At 38.1% G+C, this 18,292-nt stretch overlaps 1 protein-coding gene across 2 annotated transcripts in view; it reads right to left on the reverse strand.

Annotated features, from left to right (window-relative positions):
* Positions 1-18,185, reverse strand: part of ssh1a (slingshot protein phosphatase 1a) — a 31,524-nt gene extending 13,339 nt beyond the window's left edge. Inside the window, exons 1-2 of one of the 2 annotated variants that reach the window (XM_043240729.1) lie at positions 17,016-18,185; positions 12,329-12,366 (exon numbers count right to left, since the gene is read on the reverse strand). In XM_043240729.1, coding sequence (XP_043096664.1) covers positions 12,329-12,366; positions 17,016-17,096 — 119 coding nt within the window. In that variant the 5' untranslated portion in view covers positions 17,097-18,185. Of the gene's footprint in view, positions 1-4,112; positions 4,365-12,328; positions 12,367-17,015 lie in introns of those variants that run through there. The other variant, XM_043240730.1, reaches the window with a different exon arrangement.
* Positions 18,186-18,292: the final 107 nt, after the last annotated feature.

Consider the following 18,292-nt stretch of genomic DNA (forward strand, 5'->3'; position numbering starts at 1 on the left):
GCATTATTGGTCCAATTTTCACTATCAGCAAACCCAAGCAAACCATTAAATAAAATTATTGCCTCAAACTCTGAATTTACTGCTTATTAATAGTTAGTAATGTATTTATGTTTAGATAATGGGTAGGAGTAGGGATGTAGAATATGGTCATGAAGAATAGGATTTATAAGTACTAATAACCAGCCAATATGTTAATAGCAGGCATGCTAAATAAGCGACTAGTTCATAATAAGAATTGATTTATGCACTAAAGTGTTACCAAAAGCACTATACAAATACAATCGCCAATACATCAAATTCTATTATGATTCAGTCGCAATAAATTTAAGAACGAGAGGGTTTCTGATAAATATACAGTGGAATGAACTATGACTGCACATCTTTAAAGCTCTGGGGTTGAATTTTGCATGTTGTACAACCCATCTCACCATCACCCACCTGTATGCTCACGACAGGTGCTTTAGGTTTGTGATTTCAGGTGTGGCACTAATTAGCCTCACATGCAGTTAAACATACTTTTGGAAATGTGAACCACCTGAGGCTCACTATTATTCCGATGCAAAACGAAATCTCAGTGCTGGGAAATGGCGGAACAGCTGGTAAGGTGAGAAACGCTCCAAATATCCTGCAGAAATTATGGAGCTGTCAAAAAAAGACCATTGTCTACAATCAGACTGTCATAACAGGGCAGGGATGCTTCACATTAAATAGACTGAACACGTAGTACATGACTTTAGTTGAAAATTGGTTGTGTATATGTATAAATGGCATCTCCCTGCCCTTGGATTTTTTTCTGTATACATAATGTATATTTAAAAACAACAACAAAAAAAGAGGGAAAGTGACAGAGTGACTATTAATTGTAAATATTGTGCAAAATATTTTGAGAGTAAATATTGTGCAAAATATTTTGTACATATTATGTGTGCACTGCACACAAGCAATGTCTGTAGTAACAGCAGTAACAGCAGACAATGTCGGTAAACACTCCGAATTTTTGTTATAACTGGCCAAACATTAGTGACTGACAAGTACAAGACAACCTACAGTGCCAAAATGCATGTCATATATATGTCAATGACTTGTCAGACAGCAAGCTGTTGAGTGTGGCTCCATTCATGCAGCTAAATCACTCTCCTGAATATTTAAAGCAGTCACAATCAGTTAAAGAATGAAGCTGTCACTCTCTTTTATAAGAGAACTGTTCATCAACACAACTGTGATTAGGACCGGCCTGCTTGCATGAATACGTCCTAATTGCACTAATGTGACCCTGGACCACAAAAGTAGTCGTAAGGGTCAAATTTGAGATCTATACATCATGAATAAATCAACTTTTCCGTCGATGTACTGTACGTTTAGTTAGGGTTGGACGATATTTGGCCGAGATACGACTATTGAAAATCAAGAATCTGAAACACACAGATGCGGCAATAATATAAAGCCCTGGAAAAACTGGAAAGCTAGATAAAAGAAGCGTACAATCGAAGACCTCACTGACTGGATGTTTAGGAGTGGCTGTACTCAAAACCATCATGGTCTAGGGCAGGCGAAATATTTCAGGGTCACATTGTTTTCTGGGCCTGCTGTGGCTGTGACCCTTTGCTGACTCATCCCTCTCATTTTTCCTGACTGGACTTCCAGTGTCTCAGCATTCAGAGGAGCAACCATCACATGATAAGCAACCGGCAACAAAACTAGCATTGTACCCCCGCAACCCCCCCCACCTCGGTCTCTTTATTTCTCTCCTACTTCCTCCTCCTCCCTTTCTCTTATTCCCCTTCTTCAACTTTCTCACCCTCCCTCCGAAGGCCTCGAGGGTGTCAGCGGATCACAGAGGCTTTTGTTTCCATCCTCCTCTCTTTTGTTTCTCCTCTCTCTGCTGCGTTCTCTCTCTGTCCGCCCCTCGGAGCGATTTATGTGAAGGCTGGAAGCAGCTCAGCGCCCGTTGGGCTGACAGATTGAGTCATGACTGAGAGACAGACAGCTGTAAATGATGATACACGAGCCCTGAGCAGAATACGTTCATCTCCAAAGCTGTAATTATAATGTGAGTAAGAGTTTTGAGAAGTAACCACTCTCAAACGCCTCTGTCCACGTTTCACTCGCATGTTAAGAGATGGATACGTGGTACAGGATCAACAGCCTTTTGGCAGACATCTGGAATTAAATCTGCACTACAAATATAAAGCTGTCAACCTTTTTTTTCCTGCTGAAGATCGTGTGTGTATATATATATATATATATAAAAGAAAATTACTGTAAAAAAAGGACAAAGCTGGTAATTGTTTAACCAGACATATTGTTTAATGTCTGTTGTATTATTTTAGGTTTATAATTTATACTATCAATATTTAACATTTTCTTAATAGCTTAATTTTAAACCGAGGAACAATCATTTGGACTAAATTGTAGTGAAGTATTCAAAGAGCTTAAAGCAGGAAGTAAAAATCAATGTAGATATGAAAAATAACGCTAATGAATCATTGAATCAGAATTTTGAATTGATTCAAACAGACAAGTTAAACCGATTCCTAAAATAAGTTATCAACTAATCAACTCTAATACTGTTTTTGCTACTGGATTTAAACTTTGAACTTGCTCACATACCCATGAGTCACAACACAAAATGACATGCCCAACTGACATACCGGTAATGACAATGGATTAACATTTCCAATCATTTCCATTATGTTGCTTAATTTTATACTGACAGCAAATTACCAAACATATCTGCCCACCCAAGTAGATGACCAATTTCTGATTAACCCTTACTTACTTTCATCCAAACACACATTTGCACACATATTTTAATCAACCACCCCTCCACAAATGCAGAAGCCAAAAATACTTTCCATATCGCAGCAAAGCCCAGTATCAAACACAAACACACATACGGGCCTAACAAGCCCACATACTGTAAGTGTTAGTAAATTCATGTGAAGGTTATGACTCATTTGGCACTGCATCATCTCTGTCTGACAGTATTTGTAAAATGACTATCTGCAGGAACAAAGTGGTACATTGACTCTTATATAATGCACGTAGTTTGCGCCTCGAACACAACCCAGGGCAAATACAAATTGCAAAATCAGACAACCACATGACTTTCGTTCAGATATGCAAACAACATCACTACCTCTCAGGTAACATTGGCAATCGCTCTTACGTAAGAGAAACAAACTCTGTCCCGATGAGACAAGTCAAGATTTCACAGGTCTATACAAATCTATAGTACGTGACCAACATAAAGAACAAACACGCATCTAAGATCAAATATTAAATATAGCTGCCTTAGACAAACATGTAACATGATGCCAGCTGCTATAACTGGGTCACATCACCTGTGGTCTAAATTAATGCTGTGTTACAGTTATTATTTATGAAATTGTAAAAAAATTTTTACTTAATATATAATTTCTAAAGTATCCTGAAATGGCATATTATGGTTTACACAAAAATATTTACACTAGTCATGTGACACTAAAGACTAGAGTAATGGCTGCTGAAATTCAGCATTGCATCACAAAAAAAATTATATTTAAAAAAAATATTAAAACGGAAAGCAGTTATTTTAAATTGAAAAAATTATTTAAGATTTTTAATTCAACCTTGGTGAGACTTCCTTAAAAAAAAAAAAAAAAAAAAAAAACAACAACATGAATAATTCCAAAAATGCTAACTAAAAGTTTCAGATGATAACTTAACATTTAATAATGTCGTAGCATTTTTTTCTTTGTACTTTAATGACAGCAGAACTCAAGCAGCATGAGATATAAAAAGTTGGTGTAAAGCCTGCCGATCATGTTCTCCAGCACGGTTTGAGAAAAATCCATACAGCATCTTGAGCTTCAGCAGAAGAAAACACATCTGACCATCTGTTAAAAATTTGCTTATCGTGAATTTGTTTAGAAATAGTACAGGATCTTAAATATTTCATATTAACCTCACACCAAAATCCTAAAACACTGCGCATTTCCAGATTTAAAAAAAATCTGAATCCCTGATTTCTGGATCTTACTGTACAAGCCATGCATCACAATCAAAGCCGTAAACGCCACTGCAATCTGCATCAGCACCGATCTCACTCAGGACTCCAGCGATTCACTCACATGTGGTAGATCTGCCTCTGTGTGACGAATGCATTATCCACAAAGTACGGTAGCATCTTCAGCACAACTTCCTGACAGGAGTCCACGACCAGATGCATCCTGCTGCTGGCTGCAGGGAAATCTCCCTCGCCCGGCTCAGCAGCAGCACGCTTCGCTCAGTCCTCAAGCTGCTTACGACAGAGGGAGAAAAACGGCATGCAGAGGAGAGGAGGAGCACGTCTGCAGCCCCTACCTCGGTCTGACGCTCTCTGAGAGTGTGTGGGGCAGTTTCTATTGACGCACACCCTCTCTCTCTCTCTCTGTGTGTGTCGTAAATAGAGAGAGGAGGAAAAACCTGTTCCCTTGTCTTTGCAGGAAGGGATGAGGCACTCGGTGTGTGTGTGTGCGCGCGCGCATGAGACCTCTCCACTGAAATTAGAGCACTCCAAACAACTCAAGAAGCCCAGCAGGCCACAGAGATCCTGGTGTGTCTCTTAGAGAAATAAAACAGCTTCACTCCAGCAAATCTGTCAATGATAAAGAGAACAAGCATAAAAGATCCCACTTGTTCCTAAAAGACACTCAGTCAGACAAGACGACAAAACGCAGGCCACTAACAGCTGGAAGAAATGTGTTGACCACCTCAGTTCGGACTCTTCATTGCTTGCCACGCCCTAAAATGATCTGTCCCAGAATCCTCACATGGGCTAAACATGGGCAACAGTGCCTGCTGCTGTCGGACGAAGCAGGGAAGCCTCTTTAAAATCTCATTAGAAACTGGAGCAGAGACGGGGGATGATCCCAAGTAGACTGCAGTAAGTGCAGAGACTGCCTGTACTCCACTATCTGCCTGTCAACACTGCGGCTCGACAGAGAACGACAGAGCACGGGGTCTCCCTCAAAGATACAGATGAAGAAGCACTGCTCTTTCTGTCTAAAAGCCGATAATACAGGACAAAGAGTAAACCGAGACACCAAGGAACAGAAACAGCCGGGGGATATACAAAAAGGGGGTTACTTAAGAAGGAAGGAAATAAGGATGAACAGAAAGGAAGATGATGAGAGCCGTCTAAAATAACTAAAGAAGCCGAGTGAATGGGAATTACTAAAGGGTATTCAGATTTTTTTTGCTTTCTTCGGATCGCGAGATCTGTGAACCAAGCAAACAAAAACAGCAAACAAACAAAACGCTGCCAGGTTACACTCTTTGAAGGAATGTTCTGGGTTTGATACAAGCGACATGCTATCAATTAATCACTAAAAATAACCATGGCTTGGCCCGCGGTTTATAAAAATAAGCAAAAACCATGTGTACAGTTATAACTTGGGTAACACTTTATTTTAAGGTGTCCCTGTTAGATGTACTTATTTGTATAATAATAATAAATGTGCATAATTGCATGCAAATAATCCAAAGCCAAACTTTAATCCTAATCATATAGTAAGTACATGTAGTTAACTGATATTATTATTCAGTATTTAAATATATCATTACACTATAACAAGGACACCTTAAAATAAAGTGTTACCTGAACTTGCAATACAAGCCTATGGAGCAAGGAATTAGGAAGAGTTTCCTTCAGATAATACGACAGAAAATAACTAATAACTATAACTTAAGTGTTTACTGAAATACAATCAGGCCGAAATACCGGTTTGAGACTTTGGGCTTGTTTTCAGAGAATACATTTTAGAATTAAGTTCATTTTTATACATTTTCCTGATTTTTCCAGCATACATCAAACAAACATTATGCCAGTGGGGTGATAAACATAACTTACTCTATTTTTTTACTTAATGTATTTTCAAAAATACTGCATTTTTGATCACAAATGCATCCTTGATAAGCATATAGAACACTTCTTTCAAAAAATTACAGACATCAAATTTAAGTAAATTTATCTTGCTATAAGGACATTTGTTATTTGTTACCAAAAGAATTCCTGTGGAAATTTCAAGGGTTTGATTTTTTTCGTTCAATGTACAAACAATTTACATATGTACAAAAAAAAAAATAAAATACAAACTGTCTTGCTCTGAGCCTGGAATATTCATTGGTTAGGTGTTTGTTTTAAATTCAGAACAACTCCTCAGACGCAAACAGAAAATATTTCTTTATCTGAAGCGATTAATCATTTTATGTAGAATGTAATGACCTACTTTGATAACAATCAAACACGGTTTTTATGAATTTCATAGTAGTTTTGCTTAGCTAAGATATCAGCCAACTGCTGGCCATGTGGTACTTGACCAGACATTCTTCTGTCCTGAGCATATGTGCTACTGTAATATATATATGACAGGTGTGAGCGTTTAAATATATTCATCATGTATATCCCAGAGCGATTAGCCTTTCTTGCTCACGCTTTGACACACTAGGTCAGGAAGCACATGACTAAACGTACGGAGCTTCCCATGTGACTCAGCATAACCACGGCAATGCTATCAGGCAGAATCCAGAACACCTGACAGGTGTCCCGATTAAGGACGCCTGCATGAAGCGCTTTAAACAGATCAGGCATCTGTATGTGTATATCGTAAGGTGTGTGTGTGTGTGTGTGTGTGTGTTCACTGGATTATTTCAGTGTGCTGAGACTGCAGTGGTACACAAAAGTGCCACAATCGCTTTTCTGCGCACACAGGCACAAAAAGATTAAAAGCTTCTTTTCTGGGAGCAGATGTTACATAACATTTCCATTATGTATTAGCCGAGCAACGAAGGAAAAATGAGGGACTGAAAGAGGGAGGAGGGCAAACAGCGCACCAATCTTTTCTCAGGTGTCAAGGCGAGGATGATGAATGGCGTATGACATCAGTGTTCACCAATCTATTGGCCGAATGCCTGTCTTATTAATTAATCATATGAATTGCCACATAAACTGGCCTGAGTTCGAACGATGAAGAAAACAACTCTAGTCTCAAAAAATGCATGTACATTCACTCAATTTGCAGTGGAACATGCGAATTTAAGAAAACTGTAATGTTATATTTTAAAAGAATTTAACATTTTTTTTAAATTGGTTTAGAATTGACCATCGAAGATGTAAATGAGTTTGTTTCTTTATTTACTGCAGAGGATCCACTGAATGCGAACAAGTGATGTAAATGTTAAAATTTCCCCCATATCTGTTCCCATTAAGAAACAAATGCATCAACATCTTGGATTGCCTGACATCATCTTTCATTCCTGGGTGAACTATTCTTTTAACAGGCAGCAAAATAAATAAAAAGGTCATGCTACTGAATTTAATTGGCAAATACAATGAGGCCAATTGCTTGCTTATGCAGATAAATGACTTTCTATCCTGGCAGACACATTTGCAATTAGTTGCGGTCTTTTCCTCCCATAGTGTATTATGTTAACCAGTGGATCTTTTATTCAACGTTATTTTATTTCTGTACATGTATGATCATTTTATGTTTAAGATGGAAATGGAAATACCAAGTTTTAGTATCAAGAAGTTGGTTTGCTGTTCTTAACTGGCTTAATATTTTCTCACAGTCATCTCAGCCAAAAAGTGTCAAGCCAACAGCCTTACCAGACTGGAACACCAGTTAAAACCAACTGAGGCTGGGTTGGTTATCACTGAATGAAAGTGCACTTTAACATGTTTAGGTGAATTATTCTTTTAGGTCAAAACTGATGTTCATAATTAGAGCACCAAGATCAAGTCATGTTTTGGTTTTTTTTTTTTAGAAAAATAACGCAACATTTTAACTTGTACGTTCCCTAACAGATCAGAGACATCCACACACCCAAATCATCGAACCCTGATATGCGCTACATCTACACCCAAACATAAACACAGATTGCTGTGTTTGGCTGCTCCTGCCTCGGTGTCTGTTTGGTGAAATCACCGGCTGGCTCAAAGCTGTGCCGCCTGGTTGATTTCAGAGGAAAAGTCTTTGACCAGTTCATTGGGCATTCCTGTGTACATCTCGCAAAGTGCAAGATTAGGGTTACAGCTATTAGAGGGGTTTGGTCTCTGATAAGGGTAAAAATGTGGGGGGGGGGCTCCTCTGTTTAGCCTATTTGTTCATCCAGACCAGCTATGCTTGTTTTAAAATGCTTGAAAGCACAACTTGGGAAAACCTGGGGAAAAGTGTTTATTGAAAGTATAAAGAGAAAGTATAAATGTGACTATAAAATGTTAAATAACAAATGCCTCTTAACCATAAATCAATGACCACAAAATATTAAAATATCAAAATTAGAGTATTTCACTGTAAACAAACATAAAAAAAAAAGATCCAAAGATTTGATTTTACAGTGCTACCGGAAAGTTGCAAGATTGATATACTACATTTCTATAGATACTACAAATAAGCATTCATCTGAATGAGCGCGCTATGTATCTGCATTATAAATATTCAAAGCAATGGCATTCATCAGCCCTTTCCACGGAGTTCACACTAAACCACAAACTGCTCGTAACAGCATTGCAGATTCTGCCACAACACAAATTTTCCACATTATTGCAGGAAAATACAAAATAAGTCAGCCTTAGGTAAGAGAAAAGGAATTTGTCAGGTTCAAAATGTCTTCTACTAGCGATGGGTGTTACTTCAGGAATCAGGACAGGCCTTCACATGTATGCATAAACGAATTACATCAAAACCCGGGAATCTGTCACGTTTTATAAATTGCACAACACTGAATGAAATCTTGTATGCTCAGTCCAGGACCTATTCAACAACAAGCAGTTTATATCTTCAGAACAGTAGCTAGCTTAGACTCTTAGACCTGCTCAGTGTTCAGTTCCTTCTGAGGTTCATCCTAAATTGAATCCAAGTTTTATTGTCTGAAATGGCTGTTTGTGTGGAAGAAGTGCTGATGCTTCTGTTCTTGCGTTGTTTTATTTAGCTCCATGCATCTGTTGCATCAGTGACTTTATCTGAACCTTGTTTTTCCTCATTAAAAGAGGATTTGTTTCACATGAGCCTCTAGGACATCCTGTTCCCAGCAAGCACACACAACTTTCCTGTGTTGTGGATAGTTCCACGAGCACATAGAATTTTATAATAAAGGTTGAACATTAGTAAGAAACAGTGGCCTCAAATAAGTATTGGCTGACTATTTACTGACTCTGCATTCGAGATGTAGATGAGTTTCTTCATCAGAAAAGATCTGGAAAATTTTGCATTCCATCACTTACTCAACAGTTAATCCTCTGCAGTGAATGGGTGCCATCAGAATTAGTCCAAACAGCTGATAAAAACATCAAAATAATCCTCAAATAATTCACACGACTCCCGTCCATGAATTAACAACTTCTGAAGTGAAAAGTTGTGTTTTCTAAGAAACGATTCCATATTAAGGCATTTTAACTTTAAACTGCTTCTAAACTACTTTTTTTACTGTGGTGTTTGTCAGTTAACGGTCACATGACATGCAGGTAGACAAAAAAAATCTTTATATTCAATTTAATATTGTATCTTCATTTCATTTTATTGTTTTGACTGTTATCATTTTCAAAACATTTATTTATTTGAATTACTTATAGGAACTCCCCGCAGTTTGCGAACACAGGTTAGTGAAGGACAGACTAACCAGGTCTCGTTGCTTCCCGGTTTACACGTTTTGCATATGCCTCATTAAACATTATGCTGGTTTACTCAGGATGCCTTCAAAGTAGACACTAAACATAATCAACCAATGTCCATCACATATGTGGACTGATATATAAAAGTTTTTTTTTTTTTATTTATTCTTGTCACTAACATTTATATATAAAAGTCGAATAAAACGTCAACCAACTAGTTAAATTAAGTGATATGCTCCATTGATATTGCCTTTATTTTATACTGCTATTGATGCATTCTCCAACAAGAGGAAGCGATAAGACCTGTTTTCCGGGTTTGGTCAGGTGACGCTTGACATATTACCCCCTGGTGCTGAAACAATCAATGCTAAAACTTTTCTCAGAACAAACTGTACTTTCTTAGTCACTTTTGTGATGACTTTTAACCAAGTGATCTCAAAGCAACTGCAATTACTTTCATTTATTTTTAGGTGTAGCTTAAGTGCCCACTACTTTTTGGGCTCACTCAATGTTCTTTCTAATTAGTCTTGAAAGAAGCTCTGTTTGTTTAAGAAGTGCTGAGGGACTAAAGTCTTATCTATGAGTCACAGGAAGATACAGAAATCAGACACAGCCTCCATTGTGTTTGCAATCGCTAACACTGGAATCTCAGAGTGTTGTTCTCATTTCCTGTTTTTACAGAAACACCGAGCGGTGCCTTCTAAACCAATCATGGGGCAAACAGAGCAAGAAAGAGACAGAGATGGACAGAAAGTACTAAAAGCACTTAAAATGCGCTGAGGGAACAACTGCTCTTTCGCTTATCAGATGACCTTATGTAGGTCACACACGCTTCATGTGCTCACATCCAGCAGAAAACAGACAGACGGCGTTAGTGAGGGTTCATTCAGGTAACTGGCACAGTAGCTCCTTCAATCCCTTTTCTAAGACTGATCAAAATAAAAAAAACGACCCATTTCCTTTTAGTCTAAAAAAATTCTCTCTGTGTTCACAAGTTCTGGAGATTCGTTTGTTTAAATGTGCTTCTTTTAAGCCGTTCATTCACAGATACTTTTAGTAAAAGAACAAAACAAACAAGACGTTATAATACCTCTACTGTCATTTAGATAGGAAATGAGTTTTGTAAGCGTGTGAGAAATGTAATGTAAATGCAAGACAACAATTGCTATTGATTTGACTTGTGTTGAGTTTGCAGTCGACAAGAGTTATTTCCTGAGCACTGTGACCTTTGAGGATGTCATGTGACCTTTAGAATGAGAAATCCTCCTCTGTACACATCCTCTTCCTTTAGCTACTCCATCTGTACTGTATGTAAGAATTCCATAAGTCTTCAAATTGTTATTTGACCTTGTTTGACCGATACCTAGATGGCAACACCGAAATGCCGTGCTGAGAGTTTCACAAAGTTCTGCACATCAGTGAACGGCTTGTCTCTTCAGAACTTTTCTTCCTTAGTGGTGACCTAGATTCAAAGTTTGAAAGGACTGGGACATTAGTCCAATCCCAGCAGACACAAGTCCTAGTTTAATACGTCCTATAAAAGATATCTTCAACGAAAAAAATGCTAAATCTAAAAACAGTCTGGACAAATGCCCTCCCTCCTGGACAAGACTTTGAACTTACAAAAGACCAAGGCTATGACTGTAAAATTAAAATCACTGCATTGATTCTTGCATCGGTATATTTTTACATTTGTGATCAAAAAAGATCAATTAAAGCCGAAATTTCTCTATTACCAGCAAAACCCTATTTTAGCATCAAAAATTACACTAAAATGACATACACCTTTTTTGTGATATTTAATAATATTCATTCTGCAATTTGGCAACTAAAAACATAAACCGAGGCTCAGTGGAAAATATCCCTGTGGCAACATTTTTGCAGAATGATAATCCATTAGCATGCTACTTTAAAGAGTGAAATGTCCAGGGAGTGGCACTAAAAAGGAAACATACCACCTAGCCTGAGCTAATAAGCATAAACAAGAGATAAAACACATTTGCTCAAGCAATCACACCGGTTTGCTTACAAGAGCTTTTTGAGCTCTTTGTGGCAAGTGAAAAGGTTTACTACAACCGACACAAATGGGCAAAAAGTAATTGTGTGAAAATTGTGCCTGTCATTCACTAATCGGTCCCTTAAATATATACATTGTGCAAGAATAAATAAAGGTTTTTACTCATACTAGTTAGTCAGTTCAGCTGGAAACTTCTGAGAATTGTATGTATAGGTACATTTTGAGAGTATTGTAAAAAAAAAAAGTGTTAAAAGTTAAAGAATCCAATCTGGCGATACTCAACTCCACTAACACCATTTCCCCCATCTGTCCACCACAGGCACTGAATTACAAGAAACCCAGAAAGCTCTAATAAGACAAATACTCATTAGGAACGACATTTGGGAAAGCCAGCAAGATGTTTGCCTCAAATTAAATCCACTTGATCTCACTTCAGTCGAAGAGGAACTGAAACTGTGCTAAAAACCAAGTCTGGTGTTAGAGCTGTTGTGAAAGCAGTGATCAGACGCCTGGACTCAGATATCTATGATTATGTGTGTTAGAACAGTCGAGCAGAACCATCTCGCAAACTACAGGGTGCGATGAAGTGACTCTTCATCATCTGCTTCTGACAGATTGGACCTAGGGAGCACACACACACACCCGCAGAAAACCTGCATTTAAAAGTCAGTTGTTACCTCTGATTTAGCCGGCGCTCATCATCACTTCCAAAGTCCTGTAAAAATAAAAAGAATAGCATGAGGAAAACTCAAAGTTAGTCACCTAAAACAATAGATAACCAGATTTTTATTTTCATTTTATTGCTTTGAGCCTTGAGATAAAGAATAAAGCAGGATGCAGGACTTTCTGATGTAATAAATCTAATTATGTCTTCACGCATCTTCTACCTAAACCAAATTATAAGTTATAAATTCAGCATCTGTTGTGAAAATGTCAGACAGGCCAGAATCCCTAAGGCCTCGGAACTTTTCCAAATTCCACAACCTCACCCGACTCAAACCCAGCGCAACGCACAACAATCTGGCCTAAACATGGCTTTCCCCACACGATCTCTCTCTCTCTCTCTCTCTCTCTCTCTTTCTTTGCTAAATGTGTAACCTTTAAGTACAATACAAGACCTCTGTGTCCCAAATAACAAAAAAAAGCTTTGATATATCGCCATTCACAGCAGCGTAATATGACAAAGACGAAATGTTCTCTCAAAGCTGAAACGTAAAGAATGGGGCCTCTCCTTAAGATAAGGTTTCATCATAACAAAGAGTGTTTTTAAAATAGTTCTTCACTGCATGTGAACGTGACGGCCCCCGATTATTAGGTTACTGATCGTGGTATGAGCACTGAATGAAGGCCGGGGAGTGTGCCATGGTCAGATGTGACAGATGCCTGAAGGCGAAGAAACCGCGTCGAGGGAATTGGTTGTGCCAGGGTTTCTGTCACGTACCAAAATCTCTCCCTTCATGCAGAAGCTAGGCTTATGAAACTTTATAAACAGGGCAGAATGAGGAGTGGAAACCATAAGGCTTGTGAAAAGAAACCGAAGTTTCTCTGTGATTTATAACACATTAAGTGAAAGAACAGACTGATAGCTAAAGGTGAAAAATAAGAAGACAGAAGTCAATATGTTGAACCGGATGTTCGATTCAATTTAAATATCGCCTAAAAACAAGATTTCAAATACAACCAAGAATGTTACTGAAGCAGGCTATGACTTTTTGTTGTTTATGTCCTCATGCTAGATTTGCACATTCTTGGAAGGACAAAAAGACTTTCTTGACTGCTGTCATTGCACAGGTGATGGATGATCACGTGATTTTTTTTGTCATTATTTACATTATTCAATAAATTAAACCTTTTTTTAGATGCTACTTGAGTGCTAAAAATAAAAAGTAAAGCTAAAAATTAAAAAAGGGTATTAAGGCAAGGGTATTAATGAACTGAATTACGAGGAAAGACTACAATACAGTACAATATGTTCCACAAACAATAATCTCTGATGTGATGAACATGCGGGAGGATTTTCTCCTGACAGTAAATATGGGTATGTAAAATCGTCTGATTTTACGTCAGGTGGAAATTGTTTGTCTGATCAAATTAAAACAAAAAATCTAACCTGTTATTCTCAGATAACAATCTGGTCTGGCGAGATTAAAGGATAGAAACATATAGATCACCCAAAAAAGGAAAAAAAGCTCACACTCACTTTGTTCCAAACCTCTCCCAAGGCCTTTGTTCATTCTTGGAACACAAAATAAGGAATTCAAGGAAAAGCAAGAGCTTTCTGACCCCGCATAGACAGCAATGTTACTTCATGACAGTATCACAAGCGCGTACAGGTTTCACAACAGATATATCCACCAGCATTACCAAGCTAGGAAGTACCAGGATACTTTTTTTTTTAAACTCTGTGTTCATCTGAAAGAAGAAAGTCATATACACCTAGGATGGCTTCGGGTTGATTGAAATATGCTGTAACTTTACATTTTGGGGTAAACTATTCCTTTAAGTTTAACCCAGATATCACACACACAGCTTCTTCAGATTTTCATTCTTGAAACCTTAAACCACTATTCCTCTTCAACTAGTCTTTATTTTATCTCTTTCTCTCATTACCTCTCCACCCATTCTTTGTATCAGTCTATCCTTCCCCTCTCTCCCTCTCTCTCTCTCTCTCAGTCTCTGCATGAGATGACATCACTGCAGCTGCATGTTCCCTGATCCTCGTGTTTGAGGTTGTGCAGTGAATTCTTAATAGCGCGTGTCCTCACTAGCGTAGCACATTACGCAATTACTCTTAAGGTCCGTTCACACCAAGGACAATAACAAAAATGATCACTAAATTAGCAAGCATACCAACAAATAATAACATTCTGTTTATTATAAGCGCGGGCTGCAGTTTTGACGTCTGCTGCTTGAAATGCTCCAGCTCTTTAAAATAGATGGATTCTGAATAGCCATCGATGTTTTTCTCATTCATCATTTGGAATAAAATCACTCTGCACGTGATTTCAATGTCAGCGTTCATTTGTGACTCTACTTTTCTTTGAAATTAAGAATGATTTTTAAAACTACATCTTTATTAGTATAGGCCTGGTCATCATCCTTTGTGTGAACAGGCCTTTAAATTTAAGGTGAAAATGATTTTAACGTTAAAGATCTGAACCTTTAGTACAACTAAGAAGCAAGAGATCACATTAACTTTCAAGCACACTGATAATCTGACCCTGGTACTGCTGCTGAACTGTGTTTATCAAAATAATAGTACAAAAATATCTATAATGCATTATGCTTTACTCTCACAGTAGATTTTTCTGCTTTGTGATCTCCAATTCAAATGTGCAGAGATAGCGCCCCCTACTGGGTGTAAAGTGGATTTCAAAGGCAACTGTGATGCCAAAGAAACTACTATGAAGGTGGGGTGCTTTTATGAAGGAAAGACAATTAAAGCCTACAAGAAAATTGCTTTTCACTTTTTAGAACCACCACCTGAGAATCACGAACAATGAAAGGCAATACAGCTCTCCTGGTGAGACTGGCTAAAAGGGTCTCGCTTCTAATGAAAAGGTAAAAACAGGAGGCCTTTCATCGCATGAGAGGAGCTTAGCTGTGCCAGGGCACAATGACTTAGATTTAAATTTCTGTCGAGCAGAAATGCAGGCCTCAGGGGGCAGACCTTTAACTTTCACACAAAGTACGGCAGCTCGTGAAAAGCCACTAGCGTAACGAAATTTGACCACCTGCAAATCTGCGCCATACAGATATACTAGTGATATTAATGAGATTATAACATGTCATAGCTTGGCTAGATTTTAAAAGTGGAGGCACAACTGAGGAACTGTGGGGAATAGGGAAGGCAATGCTTCTTATTTCTGTTGTTGGGTAGTTTATTTGTATAAAGAGTAGCTCATGAGTGAAAAGCACTCAACCTTTTGATAGTTCCACTTTTAATACAGCCTGACCAAAAGAATGGAAAAATCACAAAATCATGAGGAGCAAACAAACGTCTCCCTCTACTGCTTCTACATACAATGACAAGAGCATTTTTTTCCACGATATCTTGACAAAATGCAGGGGCATATACACATCTTTCAACTTAAAGGTTCACTATGTGTGTTTTTAAGGTTTAGCTGGTTCCTACTCATCCCATCAATAACAGTTACAGTGTCTGTATATGTTTATTTGTGTTTGTTTCGTTTAGATGTACTTTTATTTTAATATTATATTGAAGTTAAAGAAGATTAAAGTGTGTAAAGTCTTGAAAAACCTTGAGTGACACTGTATACTCACAAACAGTATTCAGGGCAGGACAGAGATGTTGAAAAGAAAAAAGTAACAGTAAAACATACTAATAAGGTACATTCTTATTAAGTGTCTTTGAAGATTTAAATATTAATCTAATGATTTTTAAGCAAAATTGTACGATTCTGTTAAGCTTTTAGTAACAAATGACAATCCTTATACAACAGACATAGTTTGTATTACTGTTACGGTTATGATTTGCATAGCACCTTGCACACTGACGCATTAAACTGCGTGACATGACTGGTCACGTGATGTCAACATTGCGGCGTCCATGAAAGGACCATATAAAATAAAACTGGGACCATATAAAATAAAACAGCTAATATGTCTTAAATTTTCCCCTTTTGTAGGTCTACATTTTTTTTTACAAAAAGTGCTCTTCATGTAATGTGTATTCCGTTTAAGTAAAGCATACTGAGGCCACCGTTATCCATTAATAATATTTAGTAAAATCGGTCTGTACCAAATAAAAGTTTTTGTATATGCATGCATGTGTGTGTGTGTGATATATATATATATATATATATATATATATATATATATATATATATATATATATATATATATATATATATATATATAATTTTATTTTATTTTCGTTTTTTAAATTAAAATCAGACATATTCTTTCGCAATCACTAAACCACAAAGAGCAGGACAGCCTGGAAGCAAGCCATTAACTCAATAAAGTACAACAGCCCTGTCAAACACTTTCTCTTGTAAAAATCATCACTACCACAATCACTGTCTACCTACAAAGACGAAGCACCATCCCGAAACAGGCGAGATTAAATTGAATGGTCAAGTTGAATTCAAGAAGTCACGTGAAGAATGCCGTGCATAGTGTACAAAACGCCCAAAGGCGAATCATATCATCTCACAACAGCAGACAGACGCAGTGACAGTGTTCAATCCTCCATCAACCCCGATGGCATCCCGCTAGTTAGCTTTACAGCCTGAGCTGTATTAGCATTGGGCCTACGTGACTCATATATATGGACCCTGTGGTGTTTTTATTAATCATTACATCATCACATCTCATCTCGCCGTGTTTATTTCCGCTTACCTCCCCCGCGTTGGTGGTGGCGGTGCTGGAAGTGGACGCCGCGCTGGGAGTGGGCGACCGCTGCAGGGTTACCAATGCCATGGATGGAAATCTCCCAGCACAACGGCCAGTCTATCTGTCACAAGCTAAACCGACTAGCGGATTTTCCCCAAGCAGCAGCGCCAGATATACGGGGATTGCGCTGCGACTCCACGCGCTCGTTGGGACCGCCGTTAAAAGGCCATGGTTGAGCCGCTGTTCGGCGTTTTTGTGTCGCTGATTCCGTTTTGACATGAGCTGGATGATGTTTTGGTGCTTCTTACTCTCTCACTCTCACTCACTGCCGCATGTGACTGTCTTCAGCGCACGCAGCCTATAGTGCCGTCTCTGTTGTGAACGAATCGGTGTTATTGAATGAATCGTGTAAGTGAACGATTCACTTCCATGATTTTCTGTTAACGAGTCCCTCCATTTGAAAGCGCGTTGACCGTTTTTCCTGTCTTTTAAAGACTGACAGTAGTACGGACTAATAGCATTCGAGTACGACCGGTGTAGGCGCTTATGATTGGTTGAACTTATCCAACAAACACGCCCTTTACTGAACGAGTCAGTGGAGTCATTTCGCTGGGCATTTGAATGAGAGTCTAGTAACTCTTGTATGTGGTAAAGAGAAGCTCGGTTTAGTTAGGCTGCTGTTCCTATTGTTGTTTTTTATATCTTAATAAAAGTGCATTTTGATAAAATCATTGTATGTGATCAAGATCTCCAACTGGGGAAAAACAGATTTGGAGACTGTGCTGTTGCGGCTGTGAACGAATTCAGTCGAATAACGAATCGGTTGAGTGGGTGATTTAATACCGTCAATGATTCAACGTCGCACATAAAGACACTTGTCACCACCTACTGGCACCCATCTGAACGAATCTTTTTCTCTCTCTGAACTGAGTTTCAAAACACATGAGCTACAGAATCAACTGAACTGAATCAAAATAATACCCACCACAATAAAATCCACTCAAGCAGAACATCAGGGTGGTTTCCGGTCATTTTAGATGTCAATAAGGTGTTGTGTACATTTGTATTTATAGTTTCGTTAATTACCAAATAAATCCTTCAATGTATGAATTATTCGTCTTGCGTATTTGTATGTAAAAATTACATACTACTACTACTATTTTTTTTTACCAAATTCAGATTTACCAAAGTTTCCCTGTGAATGCATTATTAGGCTAAGTATATTTACTCAAGTGAAACTTACAGTACAGATCCAAAAGGCCACTAAAGGCTGGTTCTAATCC

This window comes from Puntigrus tetrazona, chromosome 5 (genome assembly GCF_018831695.1).
Source record: "Puntigrus tetrazona isolate hp1 chromosome 5, ASM1883169v1, whole genome shotgun sequence".
NCBI classification, from domain to species: domain Eukaryota; kingdom Metazoa; phylum Chordata; class Actinopteri; order Cypriniformes; family Cyprinidae; genus Puntigrus; species Puntigrus tetrazona.